General features: G+C 66.6%; 1 protein-coding gene across 1 annotated transcript; it reads right to left on the bottom strand.

Moving 5' to 3' along the window:
* Positions 1–5,283: 5,283 nt before the first annotated feature.
* Positions 5,284–6,231, bottom strand: PTF1A (pancreas associated transcription factor 1a). Its single transcript, XM_072851519.1, has 2 exons — positions 5,607–6,231; positions 5,284–5,486 (listed from the first exon to the last, which is right to left on the bottom strand). The coding sequence occupies exons 1-2, from the start codon at positions 6,229–6,231 to the stop codon at positions 5,284–5,286; spliced, it is 828 nt and encodes a 275-aa protein (XP_072707620.1).
* Positions 6,232–13,798: the final 7,567 nt, after the last annotated feature.

The raw sequence follows: 13,798 nt of genomic DNA, 5'->3' as shown, positions 1-13,798 counted from the left end.
GCGGAGGCCCGGGGCGGGGGGGCCGCGGGGGGGGCAGGGGGGCGGGCGCTCCCGCGGGGCCCCCCCCGGAGGCCGGCTCCGCGCCGCCCGGGCGGGCGCCGCGGCCGCGGCCGGAGAGCCGAGCGCTGCCTCCGGAGCCGGCGCCGCCGCCCCAGGGGCCGCCCGGGGGGGAGCCCCGCCCCGCCCGGCGGGGCCGCCGCCAGACGGGGCCCGGCGGCGCGGCGCGGCGGCCCCTCGCGGGGCCCTCCCCGGGGCCGCCCCCGGCCCCGCCGCCGCGCAGGGGCGGCCCCGCCGTCGCCCCCGGGGGCGCCCGGCAGCCGGGCCCCCTCTTGGAGACCTCCATGCGCAACGCGGGCCGGCGGGCGGGAGAGCCCCGCCGCCGCCGCCCGCTCTCGCTCGCCGGGGCCCCGACGGCGGCGGGGCGGCGGCGGGGGCTGCGCCCGGGAGCCGCCCCGGCGCGGGGCCGCCCCGCCCGCCTCCTCCGGGCCGCGGCGGCGGCGCGGGGAGCGGCGGGGAGCGGCGGGGCGCACGCGCGCCCGCGCGGGGTCCGGCCCGCGGCGGGGCGCGGCGGCGCGGGGCGCGGGGGCGGCGCGGGGCCGGGGCCGGGGCGCGCGCGGGCGCGGGGCGGCGCGGGGGGGCGGGCGGCGGCGGGGGGGGACGGAGACCCCTCCGTGCCCGCCGGGGCGGCCCCGGGCGCGGCGGCGGCGGCGGCGGCGCGCTCGGCCCCGCCGGGCGGGGTCCGGCGAGGGCAGCCGCGGGCCGGGGGCGCCGCGCCTGCAGCCGGAGCCATTCATCCCCCGCCCCTTTGTTCGCCCTGAGAGTAACGCCGTGAATTAAAAGAAATGACAATATTTCGTATCTGCTCGCCCGGCCAGGAGAAGGGCCCTTGAGCCTGGCAAAAATCAGGCGGATCATTCATCGTGCCACCCCGCACCTGTGGGCTTGGCATTGAAAACCCCGCGGACCTCTTCCTATTAAACTTAATTATTCCCCCACGGCGCACAATGGTTGAAATGGAGCAGGTTGGAGTCTGTTTATTGGTCGTAAATGTTTTTCTGAAGATCTTCTGAATCTCATTGTTAGCTCGTTGTTTGAGGCTGCCCTCTTTCTTTCAGACGAGAGTAGCCTTGGACTTTTCAATTTTCAATCGTAACATCTGCTTAATCGTACGGATCAAAATATGGAGACACAAAACATATGTAATGGTTGATTTGTTAAATCCTGGTAATGAGTTATTAACAAGGGAAAACAATGGGGCAGGATGGTGAGAGCCTTATGGTAACAGAGTCACTTTATGTAACGCCTGACGTTTCCCTTCTTGATAAATGGAACTAAGGTCTGAGCGCCAGGTGATAGCAAGAAAATCAATGTCTTTAGGGGCCGGCACCGAGACTTTTTTTCTATGTGAAAAATTAGGAGACATAAAATTTAATTGGCTGATCAGGGGAAAGCAGTGGTCTTAAGTTTAATTGCCAGTAGGCTTAGCGAGGGAGACAAAACAAGATTTGGGCCTGTTTGTTTGCTTGCATCCCAGCGCCCAGTCCAAGTGTATCGTTGAAAATGTGTTTTATTATAACACATGTCATGCTTTACAGTTCCCATATTGTGTAAAGACAATAGTTAATGGTACATTAAAGACAAGCAAACCATGCCAACACGTCTTGGACACATTGTAAGGGCCTCTCTCTTTGCTCGCTTTAGGCAGCTGCAGTCCAGGACCCAGAAGCACAAAAAGAACAAGTTTGAAATACCAGGTGCATCCGAGAGAACCACGACAGGGATTGATATGTTATAGCCCAGGACATGAACCTAGCAATAAAGATATCATTGCGATTGTTTGCGGCTTCCACGCCATGTAAAGCCGGAGGCGCCGGAGCAGGCTGCTTTCTGGCAGCGGAGGCTCTGCCTCCCCGGGCTCCCCCGGCGCCCTCCGCCAAACCCGAGCACCTGTTGGCCAGACCCCGGCCCCGTCGTGGGAATCGCCTCCCGCCCACGCTTCCAGGTCCCGGCAGCGCGGGTTGTTGTGGAGTTATTTAGGACCATTCCCACCGGCTGCGGGATGCTTTGGAAAGCGGGAGGTTTACCAGGGGACACTCAACTGGTGTTTGTTCGACCTCGCAGCTGGTACTCGGTGCCAGCGAGAGATGCGTGAATGGAAGAGGGATGAGATCCCGGGCTGGGGAGGCTTCACGCCCCGCGCCTCGCAGGGCGCTCGCCCGACTGCCGGCAGATGAGAGGCCCTGGGAACCGCGGCGGGACGGGTTCACAGTGCCCACGGCAGCCCCTGCCTGCGCACAGCGCTGCTGAGGAGGCACGCACGCCTTCCCATCGCCTCGCTGGCTGTGCAGGCGAGCGGGCTGGTGCCTCCAGCCCTTTGGGCTCGGGTGGGGGTTTTGTTGGAGGTGGGGTTTTTTTCTTTAACGGGGGATTGCCCATGTCGGACGATTAAATTGTCTTTTCACCTGGAGCATCGCGAGTGACGCTGGCCCCGGGAGGAGAGCACCGGTCCGCACACCCAGAGCCCGCACCTCCCTCCTGGGAGCCTGCGGGAAGCGAGCCGCCTGCAAGTGCCTCTAACACACCCCCCCGAGCAGGGCTGGGGATCTCCCCCCCTTTTTGTTCACTCCTGCCCCGCTTTGCAGCCCCAGCCCCCGCGGGGATGCGTGGCGGGGGGGGGGGGCGGGCCGGGCCCGGGGCCAGGGAGGGCCTCCCCGCCCCCCGGGGCGCCGTCGGGGCAGCGCGGCCGTGGAGGGGCAGCCCCCGCGGGGACCGGTGCGGGGTTTCGGGCGGGCGACCGGGGCTCCGGGAGCAGAGCAGGGGCGCGGGGGAGGCGGGGAGCCGGTGCCCGGGGCGCGCCGGGGGGCAGCGCTGGAAGGGGCGGCGATCACCGCGGTCCCCCCGCTCACGGCCGCGGGGAGGAGCGGGGACAGGCGGCTGGCAACGAGGGCTGCGTGACTGTCAGTCACGCCTGCCCCACGCGGGTCCTTACCGCGCCGAGCCGCGTTCCCCGCCGGCAAACCCCCCAAAGCTGCCGCAAAGGCTGCGAGCCGGGCTTGCGGGAGCCGCCGGGTCCCTCCGGCCCGGGGGACCTGCACCGGCACTTCCCTCCTGCCCTGGGCGGCGGGATTTTGTCGCAGGAGCGCGGCGCTGGGGTGAATGGATGATGAGTCAGTCAAAAGGAGCTGTCAGTCTCTTTGAAGGTTGCGTTTAAAGGGACTTGCCAAGTCAAGACGGGAGAGTGACAAGATAGAGACCCTGGTGTTTTACATGCGAAGGCCGGCTCTTCCGCTTCATCTGCACCATACTAAAGGATGTGTTGAAGCATTGAATCACAAAAAAAGTGGCACGCCAAAGAAAAGGTGCCACATAACAATGATTGTAGTGTTTTAATTGTGGGGGACCGCATCACCAGAGCCAATTGAGACGGACGGGGCTATACACAGAAGGAAACGGTACAACACTTCCATAACTTATAATTAAGCTGAAGTCCGACTAACATTTGACTTTCTAATGAGTGTAATGAGATTACATGCCTGATGGAAGCATTTGTGCAAAAGCGACTTTCTGTGTTTAATGAGGTCCTAATACAGGACAAGATCGAATTATAGGTCGGCTCTTTTTCTCGCTCAAAGAGCTCCGTTTAAGTTCAATGACACCGGTGCCGCCCGCCTCCCGCCCGCTGCCGGACGGGGCGAGGCTCGCAACAGGGCAGCCCCGGGCTCGCACGAAAACTTAGCAAATAAATAAGCAAAGCTCCCCCGCCCGGCCCAGCCTCGGCGTGTTTGTGTGGGTAAGTAGCTCCTCTAATTGCTATTGGAATAGATCCATGCCATCCGCGCTAGGGAACTAAATGTGTTTAACTAGGTTAATGCAATTAGCATGCATACAACATATTGCTCCCACTTTGCAGCAGCTTTGAAAAAAAATGAGAGAGGGAGAGATGTACAGTATACGATGAGTAATAATTACACCTTGGCTCACCCGGGCCGTTCCCATCGGCCCGGGCACGGCGCGGGGACAGCTCTGCTCCGGCCGTGGGCCGGGCCGGGCATCTGGGGCTCTCCCGGGGGCCGAGCCGTCGGGGCCGAGCCGCGGGTGCCACGGGAAAATCAGCACCTGCGGCGCCGGGCCGAGCCCCCGGCCCCCAGCCCCGGGCCGCCTCCCCCGCCCCCGCCGGTAGCACTTGCAGCCCCCCGGCCCGGCCGGCCCCTGCCGCCCCCTCCCCTCGCCCCCGGGCAGGTGCAGCCCAGCCGCCCCCCCAGCAGCCGGGCACGCTGAGCTGGGGCTACCGGAGCGACTCTGCCACCAGTTGCACGATGGCTCTGCCACCCCCGCCCCCGGCGGCATCCCCAGGGCGAGGGGTGCGGGGGCTCTTTCCCAGGCGCGGCCCCGGAAGGCTGGGGGCAGCCGGCAGAGCCCCAGCGCGGGGCCACGCACCCGCAGGGGCCAAGCCTGCCCGGCCCCCAGCCTGGTCCCCGCTCCCCGGCACTTTTGGGAAGAGCTTTGTCCGGCTCCGGGTAGCGCGCCCATCCCCGTGGCGGCGGGGGCGGGGGGACGGGACACCCTCGGAAGGTTGGTGTTTCGCGACTCGGGTCTTTCAGCTGGAAACCACAAGCAGAGCGGAGGCACTGAAAGGAGGGGACCTCCTAGAGATAGACAAAGACATCAGTTGGAAGCACTTCAGGAGAGGACGTCAAAAGGGGTGGAGAGACGGGAAAGTGTCCCCCCGCCCGTCCCCGTCCCCCTCCGGCTGTATAAGAGCAGCCCGAGCCGGCGGAGGGGCAGAGTGGGGCCGGCATCCGGGCGGAGGGTGCCGGCTGGGGCGTGCTCCCGGCCCCGCAGGGCCCCGGGGCTCACCCCACCTGCCCGGGCACCCGGCCGGGCGTTTGCCGCAGGGCTTCCTCGGGACGCGGTGTGGCTCTCGGCAGGCGCTGCCCACAAATACACTACTCCACAAGGTACAATCCGGGTTTATTATTAACGAACACAGGAAGAGTCCACGTGCGGCAATAAATTATTTCCACAGGTTCTGGCATTATTTTTTTCCCCCAAAAAAGGTGCTGGTGGGGCAAACCTATTGCATATCTTAAAAAAAATCAGGATAAATTATATAAATTACACATTCAAAACAGACGATTCTACCTCATTATCACTACTCCGTAATAAATAGATAAATAAAGTTGATTGCCCTTAGAGTCTGGATCTTAAATTACATTTACAATATAGGTCTCTACATACAGCATGTACAGGGCGGGGCGGGGCGGGGGCCACCCGCGCGGCGCCTCACGCCACGAAGTCGAAGGGGGGCTCGTTCTCGATGTCGTTGAGGGAGGGTTTGTTGTTCACCTTCCGAGGGTCCTCGGGGGTCCACACTTTGGCTGTCCGGATGATGTTTTGTTCCTTGAGTTGCTTTTCGTCAGTCCACGACAGCGAGTGACCGGCCAGAGGGGGGAGTCCGTAGTCGGGGTCGCTCGGGGAGGGAGATCCTGGGGGACAGGGGGGAGAAAGGCAGGGGGTTATTGCTGGGGCCGGCATTGCTGCGGAGCGCGGAGCCGGGCCGCGGAGCCGGGCCGGGCCGGGCCGTACCGGGGCGGGCCGCCACTTACTTGTGCCGCGGTGGCAGATGATGACTTTCTTGGGCTGGCTGGGGCTCTCGCTGCTGGCGCTGCGCAGCGGCAGGTCGGACTGCACCAGCTCGCTGAGGAAGTTGATGTAGCCGATGGCCAGGCGCAGCGTGTCCACCTTGGAGAGCCGCTTCTCGTAGGGCAGGGTGGGGATGTGCGAGCGCAGCCCCTCGAAGGCGTCGTTGATGGACTGCATCCGCCGCCGCTCCCGCACGTTGGCGGCCTGCCGGAGCTGCTGCAGCTCCGCCTCGGAGCGCACCCGCCGCCGCCGCTTGGCCGAGCCCAGCGCCTGGAGCCGCCCCCCGGGGGACAGCAGCGCCGCGCCCGCCGCCCCGCAGCACTCGTAGGCGAAGCCGGGCGAGGCGGGCGACGGCGGGAAGGTGGCGGCCGGCGCCGGGCAGCGGCAGCCGCCCTCGGGGTCGCCGCCGTCGCGGTAGTACTCCTGCAGCTGCCGGCTGAGGAAGTCCACGTCCGGCTCCAGCAGCCCGTCGGCGGCCAGCGCGTCCCGCGGGGGCGGCTCGGGGAAGAAGTCCTCCTCGTCGAAGTAGGGGGGCGAGGAGAAGGCGTCCAGCCCCCCGGGGAAGTGCTCCAGCAGCACCGTCTCCATGCCGCGCCCGGCCCCGGCGGGGACGGGACGGGGCGGGGGGGCAGCCCCGCCGGGACGCGCCCTGCAGCCGCTCCCGCCCGCGGCGGCGGCGGCGGCGGCGGCGGCGGCGGCGGGGCCCCCGCCCCTGCCCTGCCCTGCCCTCCCCGCCCCTGGGTGGCCGGGAGGCCGGGCCGCTGCCGCCGCTCTCCGGGGAGGAGGCCGGAGCCGGCTGGCGCGGCGGGCCGGCACGCGAGGAGTCTTATAACGACATCCCCGGGCGCGTGCCGCTGGCCGCCGCCGCCAGCCAATCAGCGCGCGCCGGGGGGCGGGCGGGGGGGCCGGGCCCCCCCGTCGGGGGACACCGCGCGCTCCCCGGACGAGGGGCGGTGCCGCGGCGGGGGCCGGAGAGGGAGCGGGCGGGCCCCGACGGCGCCCCCCGCCCGGCCCCGCCCGGCCCCGCCCGGCCCCGCCGCCCAGGGACGGGCCCGGAGCCCGCGGAGCCGCTCGGAGCGGAGCGGAGCGGCGCGCCCCGCACGTCGGGCCAGCAGCGCCGGTCCGCCCGGCGCCGCTCCCCACGGGCCGCCGGCCGAAACGCGCGCCTTGGCCGCGACCGGCTTAGCCTCCCTCCGGGCACCGGCAGGGGCCGCCCCCGCGGATCTTCCCCCCAGCGCTTTTCTCGCTCCCCCGGGCCCGCCGGCCCCCGCCGCCGGCAGAGCCACTGTCGGGGCGGGCACCGGGCCGATGGATGGCGCGGGGTCTCTCGAGGCGTTTGAAACGAAGACGATTCTGTCGCGACGTCCAAGTAAATCGGCGTTTGAAATGAAGACAGTTCCGTCGTAACATCAAAATAAATCACGTCAGCTCCTTGCGCCCGGCCGTGCGTCCACCTCGGCCGCGCCGGGCCCTGTCGCGCTTTTCCTTCTCCCACTCCCCTTGCCCCCTCGGGACGAGCTCGTTTGGCGGAGGGTCTGTTAATAATTCCCCAACTGACTCTCACTGATTAAAGCCTTAAAAATTCTCACTGGGGTGAGATGGATTACCGGGCAGATTAGGGGAGGATTATCTCTGTCATTAGCGCTGCAAGAGTTTGTCCGGCCGAGCCTGTCGAAGTTTATCGAAAGTGACTTTCCAGTGTGCCACCAGCACGGACAGAGATCAAACCCCGAGTGGAAACGTACCCCGCTCTATCAGCAGAGCAAGACAGGGCCAGCTCCGGGAGAGTAATAAATGACCCGACTTCAAAGCCGCTGACAACGCCGTGATAACGGGAGGGAAACGCGTGAGTCACGGGAGGGAACAAAGAGCTTTGCAAGAGCCGCTTCTTGGAAAGTCCTGCCTGCAGACGGACCACGCGAAAAACCGAGAAGGGAAGGAGGAAACCTTCGCGCGAAGCCAGAAACGCGCCCACGAGTGGCGCGGGGACCGCTGCCACCCCCCCGGGATGGGGAAACTGAGGGAGTCTCCCGATCGAGGGGCGAAGCGACGGCGAGGCGGCTCCCCGTTCACGTCCAGCCGGGGAGCGGGACCGGGGACCTGGGGGGGGGCTGGGACGAGGGGGGCGAGACGGGGGCTGCGGGCCCGGGGAGCGCTGGCCGGCCAGGGCAGGGCCGTTGGCCGGGATGGGCGGGCGGCTCCAGCCGCGGCTCCCTGCTGCGGGCATCACCGCCCAGTACCCTCCGCCGCGCTGGGAGAGCCCGGCCCGGCTGCCCGGTGTTGTCGGAGGGCGGCAGGCCCCTCTGCAGCTCCCCTCCGCCGAAGGAAACACCGCGCGCGGCTCCGCAGCCTCCCGGTGAAACGGGGCCGGACTCGGGGGCTCGTGAATGACTTTCTCCGAACCCCAGCAGGAGCAACCGCGCCCCGCGGGCGAGCCTCCACTGCTCCGCGGCCGGGGAACGCGCAGCCCGGCGGACATCGCCTGCCCCAGCCCAGCTGCGCGCCCGGGAGCGCCGGCGGCCCTGCTGGGCTGCCCACTCCCCTCTGAAGGCAACCCAGGCCGGCAGGGACCTGAGGAGGGCTCCAGCGCTACCTCCTGCTCACAGCGGGGGCAGCTGCGAGGCCGGACCAGGGCTTTATCCGATCGGGTCCTGAAACCCCCGTGGATGGAGCCTGCACAAGCTCCCAGGGCAACCTGTGCTGCTGCTTCACCCTCCTCGGGGTTCCAAGTTTAGTTAAGTGTTCCCTCATGGGTATGAAGTCCGAATCTCTCCTGTTTCTCACGGTGGAAAAGGTTTTCCGAGTGTCCAGTCTGGATTTCTCCCGTTTCATTCAGGCCCGCTGTCCCTCACCGCGGCACCATGCACCGCTGTAAAGAGCCGGGCTCTGGATGTCCCCCCGCAGGCTCTGGCAGGGTGCTGCGGGCTCCCCCCGACGCCGCCTCTGTCCCGGTCTGAGCCCGGGCAGCTGCTCCAGCACCCACCGCCTCGGCGGTCCTTCGCCCCTCACGGGTGTGTTTCCTGTACCGGCTGTCCCAAAACCGGCCGCAGTACTTAGCTACGGCCTCACGAGTGCCGAGCGTGGGGAATAACCCTTCCCTCGGCCTCCTGGGCTGTGATCGTGTTCACGCCGCCCAGAGATGCTGCTGGCATCCTGCGCGGCCGGGGCACACGGCTGGCTCCCGCCCAGCTCGCTGCCCACCAGCACCCCAGCCCTTCCAGCGGCGCTCGGCGGGGACCGCTCCCAGCGGCACGGAGCACGGCGGGCAGGAGGCCCCTCGGCCCCCCCAGCCGCGGCTTGGCGGAGCCGTCGCCCGCCCGCGGACCGCTCCTCCCGAGCAGCCCTGTCCCGCCGAGCCGAGGGACCCACCTGGGGGAGCAAACGCAGCTTCGGCACCTGCGGACCGCGCACGGGAACCGCATCTACCCTCCCCCGCCCCGGGGCTCGCCCTTACACCGCGGGCATCCCCTCTCCCGGCGCTGGGAGGGTAGATGCGTGGCGGCCCCACAGCAGCCGGGCGTGAGGCGCTGGTGGGAGGGCAGGGACCCGCCGTGCCCGGCCCCTGAGGCTGCTGTGGGGGGCGGAGGGGCCGGGTGGTCCGGGGGAGCCCACGACCGGCCCCGCAGCCCCACGGCCCCCGGGAGCCGCCAGCTCAGCCACAGCCGCTCCCAGAGCCGCGCTGCGCAGCCGGGGCGCGGGGACCGCGCCGCTGTGCCGTGTCACCCGCCAGCAGCCCGGCCCCCAGTCCTGTGCAGGCCCCGGGGGACAGGAGCTCGGCCCGAGGTCCCTCTCGTCCCCGGTGCCGCTGGCTCAGCTGGGGCACACCTGGACGTGTGCCCGGTCCTTCCCCACCGCTGCCCCGCGCACCGCGGCCGGGCGGACCGGGCATGCCGGGCACGCCTGCGGTTGGAGAATGTCCTTTTCTGAAAGCAAGTGAGCCAGCTCCTTCCCTCCCTGCCTGGCATGGCCTTATCCGGGATGAGTGCAGTCGGGGAACGAACGAACGCACGCTGCGTGTGAAGGCAAGCTGTCCGGAAACACATGCATAAATCTTGCAGGTATCGTACATGAAACCCTCTCGGATCCGTGTCACTCTTACCCCGAAACACCCAGAAAAAGAAGAAAGCAAAACCCTAAATCTTAACAACGCTGAGGTGACTGCGTGGGGATTTCCTGGCCACAGAGCTGGCTCTGTCACCTCTCCTGCATGCCCCAGGAGTCATCACACACGGGATGGCGAGTCCTCGCTCCTGCCACACTGCGCCTGCAGCCGGGGAGTTCAAAGGCGATGAGCAAACCACGTCGAGTGGCCCCTGTCACCACCGCACCCACTCGAGATACACACACACACACACACACTCCGACGCTGACCTACGGCCCGCCTGCAGCATGTTCCCCAGGTCAGACAGATCAAGCGCGCCAGATCCAGAGGGGGAGCAACCCCCCCGAAACAGGCTTTTTTCCTCCAAAGCCTCTACCACCAGCCTTCTCCCAGCGCGGCTCTTTGATCGCGGTCTGTCCCTGCCCCGTCCTTGTCCCTGAGGGCGAGGCATACACCAGGGCATTTCTCGTTAACGTGCTGGTGAAGCATCTTCCCGAGGGCCAAGGCTGAAGGCTTCAGGAGGTGATGGGGAAGGAAAAGGAGGATCTCCGCTGTTGATCTAAGGACAGTATGTGTCCAGAGAGGCTGGGGGAGCCCAGCCCATTTACCACGCCCGGAGTCTTTCCCCTTCCCCAGGGCCGGCGGTGCCCGCTTTGCTCCGGGCTGAGCCCTGCAGCGCTGGCAGGGGATGTCACACCGCGGGGGTGGCACGGCAGCTCCCGGTGATGGATGGGAGCAATGGGAGATTTTGGGAACCCACTGCTTCCAAATTGCTGGGTCTTGGAGCTTGTCTTGAAACCGTTCAGACCTAGCAGATCTTTGGAAAGTTTGCGAACAGTGCCCCAGGGGAGGTAAGCGGTGCGTGGGACGGGTCTCGTACAGCCCCTCTCCCCCTCGCCGGGCACGGCTGGAGCTCTGCGTGTGCGCTGGGGTGCGAAGGCGATGAAACATGGCTCTCCCCGCCGCCCGGTGCCCGGTGCGATGCCCGTCTCAGGGGCAGAAGCGGTCCCCGCGCTGTGCCGAGCTCAGCCCTCGCCCCTGCGGCAATGATGGCTTTAAAGACGAACAGTTTTATACATCTGCCTTTGAGAAATGAGTACGGACCGTCCCCGAAGGAACAGCCTGAGGCGCGGGAAGGCTCCTCTCGGGTTGCCTAAGACGTTACGAAAAGGAAACTTGCGTAAACCAGGAACCGGCGGCACCCGCGCAGCCCGGGCCACGGCAACGCACCTGGGCCAGCACCGCCTGTGTCGCAAACGCCCTTCTTTCAATATTTGTCCTGCCCTGGTGTCTCGCCCGCCGCCCTCTTGCCCGCCCTGAGGGCTAGCGGGGTGCTCACGGGAACGACACCTCCCCGCACCGCTCTCCAGCAAAGGAAGTACATGACCAGCGTCTGACACTTCATTATTTCAATTCCCCGAGGGCAGGAACCGGGGTGGGGGAAGGAAGAGTCAATGGTCACGCGGCAAATCTACCTGGCAGCCACCTTCATGGGGACCAGGAGTCGCTAAAGGTCCAGAGGTGGGGCTGGGGACGGGGCCAGGGCAGGGCTGCATGCGGGGTCTGGCCCACCGGCCCCCACTCCCGACCCTCCGTGGGCCCACGCAATGCCCCCCGAAGGAATAAGGGGAGGGCGCGCACCCTGCACCGAGGGGACGCGGAGCACCCGGGCTTGCCAGGTCCTCGGCCCTGCCTCTGCCAGGGTGCTCGGCACTGTACGAGCCCCGGCCCAAGGAGACCGAGCCCTCGGCGAGGGATGGGGCCCGACCCTGGCTCGGGAAGGCGGTAAGGACCTCCTCCGCGGGCGAGGGGCCCCGGAGCACCGCTGGGAATCCACAGCGGCTCTGCTTCTCCAGGGCAAGAAGAGTGCCCAGCCCACCGGCGCCCACTCCCTCCTGTCGACAGGTTTCATCTCGGCGTCTCTCGGGGCCGGAGCGGGGCCGGGCAGCAGGAGCAGTCCCCCGCCCCGCCGGGGCTGCAAAGCGCGCACGACACTCGGCGATGCTCTCTGCACGGAGCGCGGAAGGAAACCGGTCCCGGCTCGCCGACTGCCCCGATGCCGGCGGCGCTGAGCACGGCGGGACGTGCCGGAGGGGTCGGGCCCCGGCGGGCTTCGCACCTCCCAGGGGTCTGCCCCGACTCCCACAAACACCTTTTTTATCGGCACACCCCTGCGCCTGGCTGCCTTAGCGGCGGGCGGGGCGGCGAGCGGCTCCCACCGGGCACCCACGCGCAAACAAGGCACCGGCCGTCTCCGCACCCTCCCGGGCTGCTCCCCAGCCCCTCCGCCGGGGTATGAGCCCCGCGGTGAGAAGCAGCAGCGCTCGTCCTCGTTGCCTCTTCGCGCCCACAGAGCCCCCGGGGATGCTGCGTGGGGAGCGCAGCCCCGCGCTGGCCCCGAGTGGGAAGGGGCAGCGGGGGAGGGCCCGGCTGGGGAGCGGGGGAGCTCCCCCGCCGCCGCCTACAACACTCCCCATCTGTACGTGCCCCAGCTTCTACTCCCTGCTACGTTTTGCCCTGAACAGTTAGGAGATGGGAAAGGATAAAAGGTGGAGTTCAGTGAGCAGAAGCGAGCTCCGAGGTGGAGAGGAGCCACAGGTGACGGGGCGAGGTCCACACCCCGCACGCTGCCTTTCAGTCCAGAGTCTTCTGAAGTAGCTCCAAACTCATGTGATACTCCAGAGTAATGAAACCTGTTAGCTAAAGCTAAGGTAACCCCCCAGGTCCCCTAAGGTCCCCAGGTCTGTTGGTTTCCCATCCAGGCCTCAAATCCAGCTCTTGCTCTTATGTTATCTGCAGATTTTTCCTAACTCCTATTGCTGATACAATGCCATGAAACCACAGGCATGGAAAGGCAAGCCGGGAGAGTTCCCCCTTCCTCCATGCAGGCACTACCCAATATTCTTCTCAAATCTTCATCTCCACCCTGTCAGTGTCTGGTTAAACAAGAGGTCTCGGGTTCATAAAGCCACGGTGGGGCAAATACCGAGTATGGCCATTTTTTCCTCAAGATTATAAAACTCATCAGCTCGCCTGTTGGGATTCCGTGGTGTGCTGCACTCTTTCAGAGATGCAAGGGTTGATGCAGAAAGGAAGCAGGAGGCTTTTGAAAGACTGGACCAGAGCTGGCCCAATATCTACGCACATTGTACTTTGCCAAGAAAGGATTAAAAAACTCCAAACCCTATCGCAATTCCTGACCTCAAATGGCACTCTATTTAATTGAAAAAGACAGAATCTCCTCAGTTCTTTCTACCATTGAAAGCATAATTTAAATTAAGCTTTGCTCAGTGCCACCTTGGGGGACCGTGTGTTTCCTGGTAATAAACTTTTATACGACTGTCCTGCTCCGAGGGCGATGGGAGGACACCCGCACGCCTCGCTGGGCGGGTCAGGGTCTCCCACCGCACGCCGACACCGGGCAGGTCTGCGCGCTGCCGGAGACTGGGGGACGAAAACCGCTTTGCAGAGACGTCTGCGGGAGCTCCTTTGCTTCCCGCAGGCCAGCGAAGCCCCACCAGCCCTCACCGCCTCCGGGCTGTGCCCCACAGCACCCCCGGCCCCCGGAGGCAGGTGCCCGGGACCCGTGCGGCCCCGCCGGCGGCTCCCCCGGAGCAGGGACAGGCCCGGGGGGTGCGGAGGGAGCGGACCCGGCCGCCGGCGCCGGCCGCGGCGAGCCCGCCCCGTCCCCCGCCGCCGCGGGAGGCCCATCAATAAGGCGGGCAGAAGCGCTCCCCCCTCGGCGTCGCTACCGGGGCGAGCGCGGCGCGGCGGGGCGGCGGCCCCACAAAGGCGGCGGGGCGGCCCCGGGCCCTCGCACGCTCGGCGGAGGAGGAGGCACCTGCAGCCGGGGTCGGCCCGGCTGCGCGCCCTCCCCTCCGAGCTGGTACCTGGGCGCTGGGCTGGTAATGCACCATAAAGAGCCTCCTTTCAGGCTCTTTCAAGCCGAGATCGCGGAGGTCACCGTGTCTACAAACCCCCCTCTGTCGGCCGCTCGGGCCGGGGTGCCAGCGCGGCAAGCTGGAGAGCAGGCACAGCCCATGGGAATCCCAA

This window comes from Ciconia boyciana, chromosome 2 (assembly GCF_034638445.1).
Source record: "Ciconia boyciana chromosome 2, ASM3463844v1, whole genome shotgun sequence".
NCBI lineage: Eukaryota > Metazoa > Chordata > Aves > Ciconiiformes > Ciconiidae > Ciconia > Ciconia boyciana.
The sequence above is the reverse complement of the archived record's forward strand: the minus strand, read 5'-3'. Positions and strand labels throughout refer to the sequence as shown.